At 49.3% G+C, this 19,102-nt stretch overlaps 1 protein-coding gene across 4 annotated transcripts in view; it reads left to right on the forward strand.

Annotated features, from left to right (window-relative positions):
• Window positions 1-19,102, forward strand: part of SLC2A9 (solute carrier family 2 member 9) — a 233,560-nt gene that overhangs the window by 167,020 nt on the left and 47,438 nt on the right. For 2 of the 4 annotated variants that reach the window (XM_059924186.1, XM_059924182.1), the window contains 2 exons: window positions 977-1,078; window positions 4,761-4,836. In XM_059924186.1, coding sequence (XP_059780169.1) covers window positions 977-1,078; window positions 4,761-4,836 — 178 coding nt within the window. Of the gene's footprint in view, window positions 1-976; window positions 1,079-4,760; window positions 4,837-5,028; window positions 5,183-19,102 lie in introns of those variants that run through there. The other 2 variants (XM_059924185.1, XM_059924183.1) reach the window with 2 other exon arrangements.

The following is a 19,102-nucleotide window of genomic DNA, read 5'->3' on the forward strand; positions in this document are numbered from 1 at the left end:
TTAATGATGTCTGTGTGATGACCACTGAGTTACTTCACCTCTCTGATCCTCAATGTTCTCTTTCTGTGAAATGGGGGTAGGAGGGATGAGTAGGGGAGGGCACCTGACATCGGAAGACTTACTATGTGTTTTGAACACAGTCTCTTATTAACCTATGCACAACCCCCAGACAGTTTTGTTGGAGGGTATTTTGTCCTCCTTTCACAGGTAAAGGCCCTGGGGCTCTGAGGGGGGGGGAGTCACATGTCAAATTTCACACATCTGGAAAGTGTAGACCCAGGATATAAGCCCCAGGCTGCCTGGCTCTGAGAGTCAGATAGGATCACGATGTTTCAGGGCCATTGGCATTTGAAGGAGCTCCGTGAAGAGCCTGTCCTTACCTGCCTGAGAGGGAGACACGGGGCAGCTGGATGGAGGCCAGTGACAGCCCTGTGGCTGCAGGAAGCTGGGTCGGGGGACATGGCTTCAGGGGCTGCATTCACCTGGGCTTCCCAGTATCACACCCAGAATGAAGCTGAGCCACCCAGGCACAGGCAGAGCGGAAAACGACAGAACCTTCTCTGCCCACTCCCCACCCAGGGCTTCCCCCCAAGTCTGCCCCCGGAACACCCACGACACGCGGCATAAGGGATGGAAAGAGTTTAACTTCCACCCGCTGGATCCAAAGGTGGGGGAAGAGCGGGGCGACCACATCTCTTCTGAGGACAAGCCCGCCCTCCCCAGTGAGGAAGATTAGGGTGAAGGTGACTGTATCAGCACACTGCCAGTGCTCAAGAGCTGTGACTTTCTTCTCCCTCCCTTTCTTCCTTTCTCGTAAAGATCACTCCTCTGGCTGTGGCAGGGTAGGAAGTGGCCAAGCACCTCCAGGTCAGAGCCATCCTTTAACAACGACCCCAGTGCAGTTCCAAGCATCATGGTCCCCTTCACTCGCTGCTAGAAGGGGAGTAGTAACCGTCTCTCTCTGACCCTGACCTAGGGCTTGGTCATCGAGCACATGGGGCGGAGACCCCTCCTCATTGGTGGCTTTGGGCTGATGACCCTCTTCTTTGGGATCCTCACCATCACGCTGACGCTGCAGGTGAGAGGACGTGTCTGTCGCTCCCCAAGGGAGGACAGCATGGGCATGGCTTCTGGCTTCGTGCTCCGGGACCTTCAGCTTGGGAAGTCCATACAGTCTACAGACGACTCTCGTAATGCAGAGTTCCCAAGGGCATCTCAGCTCTGAAGCTGCTGGGTACCCTTGGGGAGGGGGTTTAGTAATGGGTCCTTGAACTGGGGGGATAAGAGACACGACTTCTGGTCCTGTCGCTGCCACTAATGAGCTGTGTGATCTCGGGCAAGATATGTCCCCTCCTGAGCCTCAGTTTACCCATCTGTGGAATAGAAGAGATAGCGCTAGATGACTCCTGAGATGCCTCTTGCAACTCTCACATTCCAGCTCAGGGTGGCTGGCACTGCCGTATGAGGCACCTTCACAACTGTCACATCGATGCCTGTGGGTACCAGCAGGGGATCTGGAGCCAGACCGCCGGGTGGGAATCCTGGCTTTCCCACTTACTCCCCATGAGACTTTTGGCAAGTCACTTAACCTCTCTGCTCCTCGGGGCCCCATGTCTAAAATGGGACAGTTATCCCTATATCCAGGGGTATCGTGAGGGTTAAATGGGAAATGCACTTACAGTACTTGGAACAGTGCCTGGAGCATAATAATCGCTCAGTGAATGTATATTTTGGGGATGGATGGGGCCAAAGCTAATTCTTATGAAAATGGTATTTTTTTTTCCTTTAATGGTGATGAGGAAACCGAGGCATATATCTAAATGAATAAGCTGCCCAAGGTTTCACAGCTGGTGAATGGCAGGGCTGGGATCAGACCCCAGGATCTTGGGATTTCCTCTGCCCCCCCGCACTGCTCAAGGCAGCCTGCATTAATTGAGCACTTACTCGGTGCCTCGAGCCCGTCTAGGCTCTACGGGAAGCATGAGGCAAGGTCACAGTGGTCAATAAAACTTTGCATTTTTCAAAAACAAATCCCTAAAGGGAGAGTTGCACGTGTTGGTCATCTGCCAAAGGTCTCAATGTCCCGCACATCTTTAGAAAAAGGCAATATTACAGTAATTCCCCTACCTATGAACGAGTTCCGTTCCGAGAGCATGTTTGTAAGTACAATTGGTTCGTAAGTCCAACAAAGTTAGCCTACGTACCCAACTAACACAATCGGCTATATAGTACTGTACTGTAACATATTTATAATACTTTTCACACAAATAATACATGAAAAACAAACAAACACAAAAAAATAAAGAAAACATTTTTAATCTTATGGTACATTACCTTGAAAAGTACAGTAGTACAGTACAATAGCTGGTATCCAGGGGCTGGCATCGAGTGAACAGGCAAGAAGAGTTACTGACTGGAGGAGGGAGAGGAGGTGGGAGATGGTAGAGCTGGAGGATCGTCAGCAATAGGAGACGGAGGGCAAGCTGCAATTTCACTCATGTCTGACGTTGGTGGCACGTGTTCTGGTTCCTTGCTGGATTCAACTCTACCTACCCTCTTGAAAAAACAATCCAGTGATGTCTGGGTGGTGCTGCACCAACTACATCACCACTGCTTTTACGCTTGCTTCTGGACATCCTGGGTTTGAAATAAAGATACTGTACAACTGTACTCTATCCAGTACTATACAGTAAATTACACAAAAGCACAACCACTTGTAGAGGATGCACACACGTGACAATGTACGCCAGACACGTGAACTACCTTATATTATTGGACATGTGAACGCACGTTCCCAACTTTGTAAGTTCACAACTTGAAGGTTCGTATGTAGGGGACTTAACTGTGGTGTGCTGGTGTCTGACAGGCAGTAGCTTGTCCTTCAGAAAGGAGGTGCTGACCAGGCAGGAGATGGAAACCTCTCCCTCGGGTGATGTGCTGGCAGAGACCTTCCTTCCCAACCGCCGGGCAGGGAGCGTCACAGGCTGGATGTTCCGGGTCACTGCCTTTCTGCAGCGTGTGTCAGATGTCAGAAGGGCCGCTGGGAGCGCATGAGCCCCTCTAGGCCTCACCTCACGAGGTTTCAGAGCACTTCCCTGCTCAGGTGCCCTCATCTTCCCTGTCCCCCCAGCTCTGTTCCCCAGCAGCCCCCCAAAGAGCCTGGCCCTGCCCTCTTTGTTCAGCTGGCCTCTCTGCTTTCCAGACTCAGGAAACCCTGGCTGCCTCCTGGATACCTCTTCCTCCAGGAAGCCTTCCCCTAACCCATCTCTGAGTGAGGTGCCCCCCTCTGTCTTCCCAGGGATCCAGGGGCAGCCCTGCAACATCACTTATCACACAGCCGGGCTTTCACTGTTGAACCATCTCTCTCCCTCCCGATGGACAGTGAGGTGTGTGGGTGAGGACGATGCCCATTTGTACATTCCCACCTCCCAACGTGGCATCCACGGGGAGCTTGGAGCAATCTGCCAAATGGATGGAAGGATGGATGCGTGGACAGATGGATGGATGGATGATGGTGCAGCAGAGAGCTATACAGTACAAGAGCCTGCGGGGCTCCTGCCAACCCTAGACCCTCCTGCAGCAGGAGCTGGTGGACTTGGCGTGGAAGGGCCGCTCTCTCCCCTCTCCCCCTGCCCTCCACTCTGGATGTTTGCACTGTGCTCTCCCGTGTGCGTGCGTCCGAGCGCTTGCCCATGGGGAGGCCTCTCCTAGAATGCCTTTCCTTTCCTTTTCCTCTTGCCTGACTTCGACTCAGCCTTCAAAGGTGAGTGCAGACCCCTCCCCTCCCCGAGTCTCTCTAGACTGCGTTCAGGTGCCCCGGCACCACACCCACCGTGTCCCAGCGCGGCTGACACCCTGTTCTAACCATCAGCCGTCCAGTCCGCTAGAGCAGAGGCGATTTCCTAAACATCTTTCCCACCCAGCGTGAAGCCATCCCCACTCGCTAGACAAGGGGCAGCCCCTCTAAGCGTATTTAATGATGCAAGTTAACTCATCTCACACCTTGCCAGGACGGCAGAGGGAGAAAGGTAGTGTTTTGCAGGATAATTGGGATTGACTGAGATAAAAATTTTTTTAATTAATTAATTAATTTTATTTTACTATTTTATTTATTTTATTTTTGGCTGCGTTGGGTCTTCATTGCTGCGTGCGGGCTTTCTCTAGTTGTGGAGAGCGGGGGCTACTCTTCGTTGTGGTGCGCAGGCTTCCCATTGAGGTGTCTTCACTTGTTGCGGAGCACGGGCTCTAGGCGCACGGGCTTCAGTAGTTGTGGCTCGCAGGCTCAGTAGTTGTGGCGCACGGGCTTAGTTGCTCGGCGGCATGTGGGATCTTCCTGGACCAGGGCTTGAACCCGTGTCCTCTGCACTGGCAGACGGATTCTTAACCACTGCACCACCAGGGAAGCCCAAGAGAAAATTTTTTAAATGTGAAATTGCCTGTAAGAATTTCTCATATTGCCTGCTTCCAACTAAGCACTCAATCAGTGTTAGTTATTCATTTATTTAGCACCCACTGTATGCTGGGACTATGCCAACTGCTTCACAGGCATCATCTCATCTCACTCTGACATCTGTAACATAGGCGGATGGGATGGCTTAAGGGTTATCATTATCCCCATTTTATGGACGCTGAAACTGGGGTTCAGAGATGTAAAGTGAGCTGCCTCAGGTCATGCAGATGGACTGAGGAGGAGCTGGGGTGGGTACCAGGTCCTCCAGCACAGCTGCCTCCTCACCTGCCCAACGGCTGCTCTCTTGCAGGACCACGCACCCTGGATCCCTTACCTGAGTATCGTGTGCATTCTGGCCATTATCGCCGCCTTCTGCAGCGGGCCAGGTAAGGCGCCGCTCCTTCCTCACATGCCAGCCCAGGGACTCATGGCACCACCAGGGTGGGGTGTTCTTATTGTACGGATAGAGAGCTCAGGGTCTGGGGAGGGGCAAGGGCCACTGGGAGTGGAGGGGGAGGGGAGGGTCCCCATCGATTTAAATGCAGTGACCGCCTTGGTTTCCATCCAACCAATTGTAGGTAACAGGCTCACTCGAAGATGCATAGACGGTAACATACAACAACACAGCAACCATTAACAGCTGCGAGAGCTGTGAGCCAGATTCACTAGTTTGGGATGAATCGAAGATACTCAAGTTACAGTCTGTGCCCACAGAGAAGCTACAGTTTAGTATGGAAGGTATAATGATAGTTATAATAATAATGGTAACGTCTAAAATTTATTCATCACTGATTATGTACTATACTTGGCCAAGCACTTGATGTGTGTTAACTCATTTAAGGCTCGTGACCGCTCTAGAGAAGCCAGATGGGAAGGTACTTGCACAGAGCGAGCAGCGATGGAATTGCCCACCCCCCAGGCCCTAACCACCACCTTACACTGTACCTGCCTGAGTGTGGAGTCTGGAGTACTCTGAGCCTCAGTTTACCCACGACCCACCTTCAGCCCCAGCTCTGCCATTTCCCTAGTGGGCAAGTCCTCCGCTCTCCTAGGGCCTCAGTTTCCTCATCTCTCCAATGGCCAGGGGAGGTGGGACTGAGGGCCCTGCCACCCCCAGCTGGGGGTCTGTGTCCCACAGGGGCCCAGTCAGAGGCTGCGCTGGGGCTGGGAAGATGGTGCGGGGCAGGTCTGAGGACTGTACAGATCTCTCCAGGAAGCACTGCTGTGGTTCTCATTTGTTTTGGTTTTTGTGTTGATGAAAACACCAAGTTTCTATCAGAACAAATGGACCCAAATTTCTCTCTCTCCCTCTGCACTGCTGATTTTCATGGGCCGTCATGTTCCGAAGCCTGTCACATTTGTCCCCAGCCACAACAGAAGGTTGTAATGAGATGGTGGAGAGGGCCGTGGAATGACTGGGGGAGGGCGTCAGGCACGCACACCTGTGTGCACACGCATACACGTGCACGCACACACACATACACACACTGTGCTGTGATGATGAGATGGCCAGAGGAAGAAGGCACCTTCCGGGGGGGCAGCTAATGACAGGAGGACAAACAAGGAGCCCACGTTGCAGTTAAAGGAGATTCAAGGAGGGAATGTGCTCAGTCCCACGGGGTCTCCACACCACCAGCTCCACGGGCAGCAGTCACGTCGGTACCCCTGGAGGTGGGTGGCCAGTGGCCCCGTGCAAGGCCTGGGGACACTGGGGAGGAAACCCAGGGGGACAGTCTCTGCTCTCACGGAGCTCATAGGCTGGTGTGGCCATCTTACCGGGGATGTCACCTGCCCAGTGAGGCCTGTCCTGACCACCTAGTATACATGCACAAACACGTACACACTCACATGTATACACACACACACGTACACACACACGTGCCCACACATGTATACACAAACACATACACATACAAGTATACAAAAACACATACACACATACAATACACACAAGGATACACATACACACATGCACACACATACACATGTGCACACACATGCTATAGTGACACACATACACATGCATACTCTTGATCACATCATCCTGGTTTACTTCCTTCACAGCATCTTTCACTGGCTCATCTCCGTACTGTATCCTCATCTGTTTAATACAGGGATTGGCAATCTTTTTGTGCTAAGGGCAAGACAGTAAAGATTTTACAGGCCACACAGCTTCCGTGGCCACTCTGCAGTTCTGCAATGGTAGTGTAAACACAGCCACAGACAGTGAGTAAATGAAGGCTGACATGGCTGTGTTCCAAGAAAACTTTATTCACAGGAGCAGGTGGTGGGCTGGATGTGGCCTGTGGGCTGTAGTCTGCTGATGCCTGGCTTAATGTGTCTCCCCCCAGCTAGAAAATAAGCTCCGTGAAAGGGCCTTGTGTGTGGTTCATTATCTTCTCCTGAGAACCCTTCTAAGAGGGAGACAAGGGAGAGCACCCCAAAAGTGATTTGGTTAAACCCAGAGGCAGTGGCTTAGGTCTTCCCTGGCCCCATCGTGCTCCTGGCCCAGTCCTGGCCTCCCTCATAAAGGCGTTCGGGCGTTAACCTCTCTTGATCACGCTGGATGTCTGAACACACGTCATCCCTGCTCTGCACAGTAGTCTTGATATTAGGATTAATTGCTCCCATTTACAAATGACGAAACTGAAACCCAGAGAGGTTACAATGTCCCCTAACATGAACCAGCTGGTAAGTGCTGGAGTCAAGATTTGAACCAGGTCTTTAAAAACCTGTGCTCTCTCTACTCCATTGCAAAGAATAAGAATTCACAGCCATGCACTGCTCTGAGCTTTTCCAGCACATTCCCTCTGTCCCCTGCTCTAGTCCTCACACCAGTTCTCTGATAATAATAACATTTATTGAGCACTTACTATGCTCCAGACCCTGTTCTAATGCTTTCTCATAAACATACGCTGAGAATATAAGATAACACAGAGTCAGACTGTCAAAAGAAAATCACAACAATCAGAGATTTTACTCAGAATCAAACTTTACTAATAATTCTCAGGTCATCGTAAGACCCAGGTGAAGTCTGAAGCCATCAGCACAGCTCCCCAGATTCTTCCTTGCATGTTAGAGTGCACTCTGGCCCAGATTAAACTTGTGAGGTCTCTGAATAAAACATGCAGGGCAACACTTACATACAGGAGCTATTTTATTCATGAAGCATCTTCATTTTATACTTTGATAATTACACAGCTGACACTGACATCTTCCAGTGTTCTATACCCATAGCTATACATTCCATTCTAAATAGACCAGGTGTAGCCTCCTAAAAGCATTTTGTACATAAGGACTCTCTTATCTTTCTGCTAGAAAATACCATTATGAGGTTGGCTTAGCAAGTTTACAAACAGAATAGACCAGGTCATTTCTTTTTCTTTCTTTCCTCTCTTCCTAGCCCAGTTGATAGAAGATGAATTACAGGTAAGCTGCAAAACCTTTCCTTCCCCAACTAATTTTATTCCCATTTTATAGATGAAAAAAAGCCAAAGATCATATTAATTAAGTCATTTTCCCCAAGTCACACAGCTAAGAGACAAGTGCTAGATTGGAATCTACACCATCTTGTTCTAGGACCTGCAGTCTTAACTCTGATCTATGCATGTGGTCAGTACTCATTGGCTGTTTGCTAAAAGGTACGTGGAGTTAGGCCCATTTTGAGATTGACTTGCAAGACTGACACAAAGAATTTGGGATAAGAGGGGAAGCTTCTGTTTTTATCTTCTTAGGATGGGTCTACTCTGGATCATTGTGAATCAGTCCTGTTTGTGTCTACACAGAAAGGTATAATTTTGCCATTCGTATCTAGTTGTCAGATGTCTGTGGCTGAAGATGAAATCAGAGCATTTTGATTTTCATGGTTTCCAGCTGTTCTTGCTTCAAATATCATCTGTACACAGAGGTCAGGAGCAGTCTTTCTTCTTTGTCTCTTGAACTCAGATACCTAAATCACAGCTCTTCGTGTTGAAACAAAGGCCATGCTGACACACACAGAGCTTTACAATGAACTGAGGCAGAACAGAGAATTGGGATGATTTCAGAGCTGGCAGGGGACCTCAGAGATCTTTTGGCAGATGAGGAGCTGTGTCCAGGAGCTGGGATGAATTAGAACTAAAGCATCCCAAGTTCATGAAAGAACAGAAAGGTTTTCAGTCCAGTTATTCATTGGAAGTTCAAGTCTTATCTATAGTTTCCCTGCCAGGAAGTCCTCCAACCATGAGTTGATTGCTTCCATTGATGGGGAACTCACTACCTTACAAAACAAACAATGCTGTGGTCCAGGGTCAGGGAGCTACGGCCTGTGAGCCAAATCTGGCCCATGGCCTGTTTTGTATGACCCACAAGCAAAGAATGGCTTTTACATTTTAAAAGGAAAACAAGAAGAATGCGTGACAGAGACCACATGCAGTGGCCTAAAAAGCCTAATATATTTCCTATCTGACCTTTTTCAGAAAAAGTTCGCTGTTCCCTCTAGAGTCCCTCAATTCTGAGATTTGGAAGAAGGGAGAATGAGGTAGCTTATGAGGGAGGGAAAGACTAATTTCCATACAGCAGGAAAAGCCAGCGAAAATGCCAGAATGTAAAAGGAAGTTAATGGCAAAGGAACAACAAATAACCCAGCAGGGCCAGAGCAGTGGTCCTCAAACATTGCTAAATCACCTGGCAAGCTTCTAAAAGTCCTGATGGCCAGGCTGCATCCACAGCCAACCAAACCCTAATCTGGAGGTGGGACCTAGGCCAAACTTGGAAATCCCTGGGCTAGAGACGCCTTTTCCAACCTCGTCTGAAAGCATTACAATCACCTGGGTGGCTTGAGAACTACAGTGAACGCTGATTCAGGCCTCACCTGACGCTGGCTCAGTTGGATCTCCGGGGTAGAGCCAGGCAAGAACCGCTGTCCCAGCGTGGGGCGGGGTGGGGGGGTGCGTTGGAGCGGGGTGTACAGCACAGGACAAGTCAGAGATGTGCTGGAAGCAGGTCCAGGGAAGCCAGGGCGGTGCGTTAAGATTTGCCATTTTATCCTGAGCTCCAGAGAGGTCCATTGGGGGGATTTTTAAGATTTGCAGTGAGAAGAGTGGATCTGGGAGGCGGATGGATGGAAAAAAATCAGAGGCGAAGCTGCAAGCCAGGGGCCGGGTGGGAAACACAGGCGGCAGGAAGTGAGGACCAGACGAGGGCAGTGGGCCTGGGCAATGCCAGCCGGCAGGGACCCCATGGACGGGGGCCCTGTGCTGAATGCAGGCTGCTGAGGGAAAGCTCCACATTTCAGGGTGGGATGTGAGCACTTTTCGGGTTTTTTCCGATAACAGCTCTTCTCCCAGGAAGAACAGTGAGTGCTGACATGGTCTCTCAGTGGACGGGTTGGCCTTCTTCTCTGTCCTCTTACACAAAGATACTAAATTGAACTCATCCACAAACCTGCCTGAAGTGCTTACCTGACCCAAATCACAAAGCTTTGGCTTCTGTGCTTTTTCCCAAACCCTCTCCCTTCTTGCGATGATGTTGGTTCCCCTTGCAGTGTTTGCAAACACTGCTTTTTTGTGATTGCGACCATATTGCATGCTGAGTTTCCAGCATTTTAGATTCTGAGCTCTCCATCAGTGTCAGGGAGGCTCCCTAAGGAAGGTCCATCTGCCCCCCTGATCTCAGATCAGCTGCTGGTCCCTACCCTGTGCTCCCCAAACCCCCCATGTTCACCGAGCCGCTGGGCCTCACCCACTGCAGCTACTGTACCCCGAGACTGACCAGGGCTTAGAAACTTCACTTGGATTCACATTGACAGCACACAGCTTAAGCCCCTGGGGAAATTACCTGTCCAAGGGGAACTGCCATTGGGATTGTGAGATCATCTTGCATCCTCCGAAGTGTACATGAAGGAACAGATTCCAGGGGGAGCCACCTTGGGAAAGCGTGGCTTGGAGCCGATAAGAGATAAACGGCCAAGGGCCTCCCCAGGGAGGCCGCCCCTCCATGATTAAATGAAAAGAATATTCTTCCCAGGAGAGAAGCTGTAAGTTTGCCTGAGGCAGCTTCTGTGGTTAGCAGATCCATTGAAGGAGACTTGACAGGGAGTTGAAATTAGGTGAAGAGAAAGAAAGAAAACAAGAAAGGCAGTTTCCTGCTAAATATTTTATGTGTGCACGTGACGCCAAGGCAGTGGCAGAGAAACCTAATAAATGAGGCACAGGATAAAAGAGCTTTATCTCTGAGGGAAAGGAGATCATCCCCAGAGCATGTAAATTACAGTTTGAAAAATCTTAGTACCCACTGACTCTCTGCCTGGCACTAAGTTCAGCCCTCTAAGGGCAGTTTATGAGCCGATGGGGAGGACGGATACACCCTGGTCTACACAACAAGATGGAGTTTGATCACTGCTTTGACGAAGGAGCACATTAGGATCTGAGCCTTCCAAAGGCTGGAGCAGTCCTGATGGGAGAGATGCCAAGTGCCCAGGGAGCACATGCTTGGCTTGAAAAGGGGACACCTCTATCTATCACACTGATGTAATCTGGAAAGAGTGCCCACGTGTAGTAACCTTTGCAGGGACCATCAGGATCTCTGCCCTGCCCACCCCTCTCCCCCTACCCCACCCCACTGTCCCTGCTTTACAGCCACGTGGAGCTGCATGCAGCTGCCCCACTGTCACCCCTGCTTACATGATTTTACAAATCTGTCCCCCCACCTAGAACTCCACCCTTACACATTGTCAACTAAAAAAAAAATGCACGTGAGAGTTGTGAGTTAAGTTTTATTTGGGGCAAAATGAGGACTATAGCCCGGGAGACAGCATTTTAGATAGCTCTGAGAGACCACTCCGAAGACGTTGGGGGAAGGTCAGTATATATGCGATTTTGGTGAAGGGGGAGTACATGCAATCAGCACACATTTTTGCAGAAGGTTGCTGCTAGTCACGAGGAGCAGACGTCACCGTGAAAAGTTTTAGTGCTTTTCTAGATACGAGGAGATGCAAGAATTGGGCTCATAAATTCTTCACCTGAAAATACCTAACTATCTGAAGACCTGTTCTGCCAGTTCTTCCCAGAGCACAGAGGGCCTCATTCCTGATCTCTACCCTGAACTCCTTTCAGGGGGTGTTGAAGGTCAGCGGCTGCAGCGGCTCATGATTTGATCCTTGTAGAGGTAGATGGCAGGTGCCAATTTGTAGTTGGCCCCATCCATTTGAGGAATGGCTTCTCATCTTTAAAAAGTCAGCTCACACTGTCCCTTGAACCTTTCTTAGAACTAGACAGCCCCTCCTCTGTGCTCTTTCAGCCCCCAGATTTGCTGCTGGTTTCACCCTCTCCACCCCATATTACAATGGCCGAGGCTGCTCAGTTTCCTCTAATATCTGGGAATGTTTCAAAAGCAGAGAACTTGTTTCCATCACTTCTGTATTCCAGGCACCAAACACAGAGCCTGGCAACTGGTCAGCACTCAACGTATGATTGTATTTCTCATGCATTCATTCAGCACTCACGCATGGAGACCCTACTGTGTTTTCCAACACCACTTCTGACACCAAATGTGTCATTTTCCCCACACCCATCCTCCAATTCTCTAACACCAGCTGGGTGTCCAACAATTCAATTCAGTTCTGACACTCCCTACCCAGAGGGAGTACACACCCCACAAATTAAGGGTTCAGTCCCACAAGCCTTCCCCCATTTCAGGCACCAGCTGCAATTGGGGTCCCCAGGTGACTGCATTTCTGCCCAGCGACTACAGTACAGGGGTTCCCAAGACCCATCCCCTGAAGTTCAATACTTGTTAGAACGACCCCCAGAACTCACAGACATGCTCTACTCATGACTACAGCTTACTCTGAAGAGATGCACAGGGCAAGGTATGGGGGAGTGGGTGTGGAGCTTCCGTGCCCTGTCGAGTGCACCCCCTTCCCAGCCCCTCCATGAGTTCACCAACCTGCAAACTCCCCACCCCATTGTTTAGGAGTTTCTGTAGAGCTTTCATTACGTAGGCATGGTCGAGTCAATCATTGGCCAACCTCCAGCCCTTCACCCCTCCCTGGGCATTGGGGGGTTGAGTTCCAACTGTGTAAGCAAGGCCAGCTTCTCCCTGAAACCATCTAAGGGCCCATGTGAGTCACCTTGTTGGCATAAACTCAGGTGTGTTGGAAAGGGGCTCATTAGGAAAAACAAGATACTCCTGTCACTCAGGAAATTCCAAGGGTTTTAAGATCTCCATGTCCTGTACCAGGAACTGAGCTCTGTGCCGGGAACCGGGGGAAAAGACCAAATATATATTTCTTATTATACCACAGTGCAGGCTCTGGGCCAGGGTTGGAGGTAAAGAGTGAACGAGACAGACAGCTTCCCTGCCACCACAGAGGAGGAGACGCATCGCGTACAAATGACTTGCCCAAGGTCACACAGCGAGTGTGGCAGATCTGAGATTCAGACTGAGGCAGTAACACTCCAGAGCCCACTCTCCCCACCAAGAACCCTGCCTGGCATGGTTTTGTAGCCCATGCTCCCGTGGGCCTGAGTCCTGGAAGTCAAGGGAAGGCCCTCAAATATCCCATCCAGGACATCGATCTGTCTGTCGACTGAAAAAAAATGCACAACCTATAAGTTGAGAATTATGTTTTATTCGGCAGACAAAGCTGAGGACTTAAGCCCGGGACACAGCATCTCAGCTAGCTCTAAGGGACTGCTCGGAAGAGGCAAGGGGGAGCCAGGATATACAGGGGTTTTGCGACAAAGACCAGGTAGTTGGAACATCACAAGATGACTGTTCATTAAAGAAAACCAGACATCTCAAGGATGTTAAGGAATTTAGTGCTTTTCTATGTATGGGAAGATGCAAGAGTCTGGGCTCATTGAAATCTTTCCTTCGATCTGCACCTTAGCTCCCTAGAGACAGTATCCTGTACTTCCCCATCCTGAGTCCCCTCAGGGTGCACCGTGTGGGGCTGGCTGCATTGGCTGAGGGCTTGGCAGTGGACAGCCTGTTTGTCTCCATCCTGAGTTTCCTCAGGGCTCACTGTCGGGGGCAGCTGCAGCGGCTGGATGGTTGCAACATCCTTTGTTTGCTGGTATGGCAGGCAACCTTCTTCATTCACAATAGTTAGATGTCCACCTCGAGCATTTTACCCTCTGTGGCCTTGACACTGTGGAGCCCTTGAGGCACCGGCCACGGGCGTCCCCTGAGGGTGGGGGAGGGGCTGGAGCGCCACCTGCTCAGCCGCTGGCCAAGGTTGCCCCCCACCCCCGGGGGACCCTCCCACAGACACTGTGGGGAGTGCCAGCCAGGCTCTCAGAACTGAACTTTGAGGGTCCACTCTGATGGGAGCTCGGTGAGACCCAGAAAGGGGAGAGGCCGAGCCCCGCAGACCAAGCAGCCCAGAGCCCATCCAGCCCCAGGGCGGGGGGACTAGATGGGAGAAGAGCCAAAGGAAATAGAGTCCAAACCACACACTTGCTCGACATGAACTGAATGCCAGCCCCGCACCCACCCTGTCTAGGGAGAAGGAGATGGAAAACATCCCGCTCCTGCCCTGGAGGAGCCCACGAGAGACAGACCTGGAAATGGATGATCGTTGTTCAGCGGATTTACCAGAGGGCAGAAGAGGGAAGAAAGGAGAGGGAACCAGGGGATGTCAAACAACCAATATTTGTGCAAATGTTGCCTGGACATTATCCCTTTTAACTCTCTCAAGTCTGCAAGGTTGGATCCATTATCTCACTGCTGGCAGGGGTGGGTGGAGTCCAGAGTCAGCCCCAGCTATGTCTGCCTCTGAACCCCATGCCATGGGGCAGGTGCTACACCAGGCCCGGCGGGGACAGTTCCGTCCCTCAGGGGATGCTGCCCCAGGAGGGAGTTTGGTCAGCAGACAACAAGGCTCCAGCTTGGAATAGATGTTCCCCAAGCCATGAGCCTAGTACAGTGCCTGGCAGGTATAGGTGCCCAGACATGTCTGTTTGTTGAATGAATGAATGAATGAATAGATGAGATAATAACTCTACCCATGACCTTGGCCTCTACCCATGACCTTGGCCTCCACTCAACTGCATTAAGTAGCTCAGAGTTTAGGTGGGGGTCAAATCAGATGATTCATTTCCCCGAAGAAGTTAGGAAACTATGTGCAAAGCAGAGTAATGAGTAAATCAATTGCTAACTTTCTTGACCAAGCAGAAATGATTGGGTGGAAAACATCAGTATATATACATTAAAATGATTAGAGCTACAAATCAAGAGATTTAGCCTGACAGCAAATCAGTATATGGTCTTAATTTTTGAAAAACTGTTTAATGACAATCAATGGGAATGTCTCACAAATCCAGGCTAAAAAAAAAAAAAATAGCAGTCATTGCTCAGGACACATCTGTATCTGTAAAAGGAATTTATACGGAAGGTGAGAATTCACCGCATCGCTGGTGTGAATTCTTAGCAGGTTTCATCCAGAGCAGGAGACCCAACCCCTGCACCATTACCACATGGGATCTGAGGAGAGCACTTATGAGATGACCTTTCTAAAGCTACCCTGTAAACTCTCAACTATTGTATAAACTTGAAATTAGGTCAAGGTCCAGCACGAAGGTACTGACAGCTGGTATTTTAAAGGGAATTGCACAAGTGGCCTATTTCCAAGGGTGAAGCAGGGTCAAAGGGTTCAATAGAAAAGATGGAGACACCTGAGAAATAGGGACAGAGGGAGGTGCCACCATCCCCTCAAGCCTGAACAGGCATGGGGGAGACTAATTTTAATTAATCTTAATTTCTCCCTAGTAAGAGAAATTAAATACTAAGAAATAAGATTGTGCCAGGTAAGACTGAGGTTGGCAGCTCCACAAACCATTGTGATGTTTAATATTTTTTGGCCACCCTTCCCCACCAAGAACTAATTTTCATCCCAGTTGAGAATGCATGATGTAGGTAAACATATGGATTTGTTAAAGTCAATACAAGCTGTACCTTCATCCCTAGGAGCGTGAAGAGGAATGAGAAACGTCCCATCCAGGAGCTTGGAGCCCAGGTTAGAGGCAGTTTCCAAGTAAAGAAAAAGAAGAGGAAGTAACTGACTATCATTGGGGAAGGGGACTGGATTGACAGTTGAGGCTCAGAGAGGTTAAGTGCTTTACCAAAAGTCACACAACTAATGAGCAGGGGAGCCAGGATTCCAGTTCAGGTTAGTGTGACTCCAGAGCCTGAGTTCTTAAGCTCTACAGTAGACTACCAAGATAACGCAGGACCCGGGCACTGTGTAAGCATGAGGAGATAGTTACCTGGACAAGTGGGGGGTCAGGTTACCTGGCGGGGGTAAAGTTAAACTGCTTTCTGAATGTTGAGCTGAAGCGAGCAGAGTTGTCAAGCATGGGTTTTCAGATTGTGCACTCCCGCAGTGCCATGTCTAAAGATGCATCATCCCCATGTTAGACAGAGAATATATGCTGTCTCTGACATCAGCCCACAGGCAAACACAGTCATACACACACTCGGGAAAGCATGCCCACACACTGGTTCACACATATACATACATATACACACGTGTGTATGCCCCTCTCTGCAGATGTCCCCCGAGGCTCCTTTCTTACCCACTCTCAGAGGCCTGACTCCTATCCCTTGCCAGATTCCAAATCTGGCCTGGATGCCCGACTTCAGGGAGGTGGGGAGGGGGGGAGCATCGGTGGGCCCTGGCCTCCTGGGTGGGGTGAGCAGACAGTGTGACATGCACGGGCACCAGACAGAGTTGTTGCCTGCCAGGTGTCTGGAGAGCTTCCCCGACTAAGCTGAGCTGGGCCACAGTGTATGATTGTTCAGGTCATCCAGAAACATACTAATTTATGAATTTTTTTTTTTTTTTTGAGGAAGGGCCACATTTTCTGGTTTACAACAGTGTCGTTTGAGCTAGCAATGGCCCTGCAGTTGGCTGGCTGAAAAGAAAAGGAAGAACTTCTGGGCAGAGGACAGAAGTCAGAGAGCAGGGTGTGCTGATGGACTCAAAGGACACAGAGTGTCCAGGAGGAGAGAGTTGAGTGGAGTCGGGGGGGCTGCAGGGAAGGTCCAGACACAAGGAAAGCAATGTCAGATTGTCATTGCCCTCGCAGGCTGAAATACTACATTTTGTCCTCCTTGAAGTAGGCAACCACTGAAGATCTTCAGGCTAAAATGTGACATTATCAGACTGGTGTTTAAAAAGTCTATAGTGTGGGGACTAATTGGAAGTAAAATATGGAAGATGGGAGAGGCTTAGTAGAAGTGAATTTAGGGGTCATTAAGGAATTTGTATCAGTGAGCTATCACTGTGTAACAAATAACCCCAAAACCTAGTGCATTAAACAATAACCAGCTATTGTTGCTCCCAAGTCCATGGGTTACCATGATAGTTTGCTACACTGGCCCAGGCTTTACTGATATCCACGCATGTCTGCCTTTGGCTGGCAGATTGGCTGGATTCCAGTTAGTCTGAGGTGGCCTCAACCACTGTTTGTAATCAAGAGGGGACACGATGTCTGTCACCATCCAGGAAGCTAGTCCAGCTCATTTACATGATGGTAGCAAAATTGCAAGAGAAGAAACGTGCAAAACCTCCCAAGGTCCAGGCTTGACCTCACTTCTGCTGCATTCTCTTGGCCAAAATAAGTCACAAAGCCAGCCCAGAACCAAGGGGTGGAGAAAAAGCCTTTACCTCTCCTGGGACAGTCTACAAAGTACTGGGGCCATTCTGCAATCTCCCCAGAAGTTGTAACCATAGAATAGGAAAGGGATGACAATTATGGACTCTCATTTTAGGAAGAAATATAAGTCATTCATTCATTTACCCATTTCATGAGTAATTATTGAGTGCAAACTGTGGAAAAGCCATCCTTCAAATCCTGGAGATACAGTGGTGAACCACACATACACACACACAGTCCCTGCCTTTGGGGAGCTTACTTTAAGCAACAGTCAGAGGTCAGGGTCTCCGCTGGAAATGTATGACACACTCCACTGGGATAATTTGAAAAGACAAATTGCAGTGGTGATGGCAGGCTACAGGGAAATGTCAAAGACCCTAATTATTTTTAAGGTCTCAGCATATGACACGCGCGTCCACCCCTCCACCTATTACTGGCTATGTAAGAAGCAATTTACTGAAAGTTAATTCATCACAAGTCAACTCACTGAATGGTTAAATTGCTGAAAGCCATATCATAGAGAAAAACAATTTGCTGAATTTATCTTTTTTTAATGATGTTATCATATTTTTTAAACTATCTCTCAAGAATGTAGGGAATTTTGTATGGAACACAGCAATTTTAACACCTTTCATCGATTTCTGTGTTGTTCTTCATTTGGCTGCATAAGTGAATTTGGAAAATTTTTCCCTTTTTTTAAATTTAGTTCCCTGTTGTTGTAGCTGAACGCTACTGGGCAAGAGAAGGCACAGTTGAGCCACATAAAATATGTTTGTATCCACAGTAAGAATATATATCTTCCTCCCTCTTCAAATCCATTTTATTCCAAAGACTCATACACACAACAAGTAACAGGGTTTGGATAGCAAGAGATGTGTCAGCACATTTATCTTAATTTATTTGATTCCTGTGTTAGGAAAACAGGAGTTTGGATAGCAAAGGTGCAGAGAGCAAGGGATACCTGCACATCTGTAGATGAGGTTTCTCTTGTTCACGTATTCTTATTCACGAATGGATTTTACATGTTTGTCTTTTGGTGACTTGACCTTGAGCCGACCATGTGCCCTTCATCAGTCACTTCTCCGAGCCTAATTTCTGGCCAGGTCAAGGAGATACCGTACTCCACCGCCCCAGAGCCCCAGGGAAACCCCAGGGAAGTTGCGGGACTCAAGAAAGATGCTCAGTGGATGCTCCTGGGATCTCACTATAACCTTGTCAAAATCTGCATCGATTTTGGCAAGTTCTTGTTCCTCTGGGTCTCAGTTTCCCCATCAGTGAAATGTGGGGCTGAGCCAGATTAGGGGCTCTCCAGCTGGGTGGCTGTGTTTCAGAACCCCCTGCTATGGTCAAATGTTCCTCCCCATCCCCTGTCCAGGCCGCTGGGTAGGCAACAGGACTGGCATTTTAACACATTTTCTAGAAGATTCCTGAGCAGCCAGTCCAGCCCAAACCATTCCCTGCTTGTGGAAGCTTTCAGGCTTAGTGACCAACTCCAGGGCTGCCCAAAGACCCACACCCAGGTGGCTGGCCAGACTGACCACTGGCCCCTCACTTCTCCTGCACAGACCCCCAGGGCAATGGGAAAAGTCATATGACCATGATGACAGTGTGAACAATCGAGTATTTAGCCAGCATTTTAGCTTCTGTGCTGAGTATTTCACTCAAGTGATCTCACCCAACTCTCACACCAGCCCTAAGGGGCAGAGCATCTTATTCCCATTTTGACCATGAGGAGGCTGAGCCTCCAAGAGGTTATGACTCTTATAGGTCATACGTGCAGATGCTCCTGACGTCAGTGGGCGGCAATGTTTGTGCTCTTTTCTACTGTAGTTCGGTGAATATTGACCCCCCCCCCGAAGATTCATGTCCATTCGGAACCTCAGAATGTGTCCTTGTTTAGAAATAAGGTCTTTGCAGATGTTATTAGTTAAGGATCTCAAGATAAAATCATCCTGGACTCAGGGTGGGCCTTAAATCCAATGTCTAGTGGCCTTATAAGACGAGGAGAGAA

Source organism: Balaenoptera ricei, chromosome 5 (assembly GCF_028023285.1).
Source record: "Balaenoptera ricei isolate mBalRic1 chromosome 5, mBalRic1.hap2, whole genome shotgun sequence".
Lineage (NCBI taxonomy): Eukaryota > Metazoa > Chordata > Mammalia > Artiodactyla > Balaenopteridae > Balaenoptera > Balaenoptera ricei.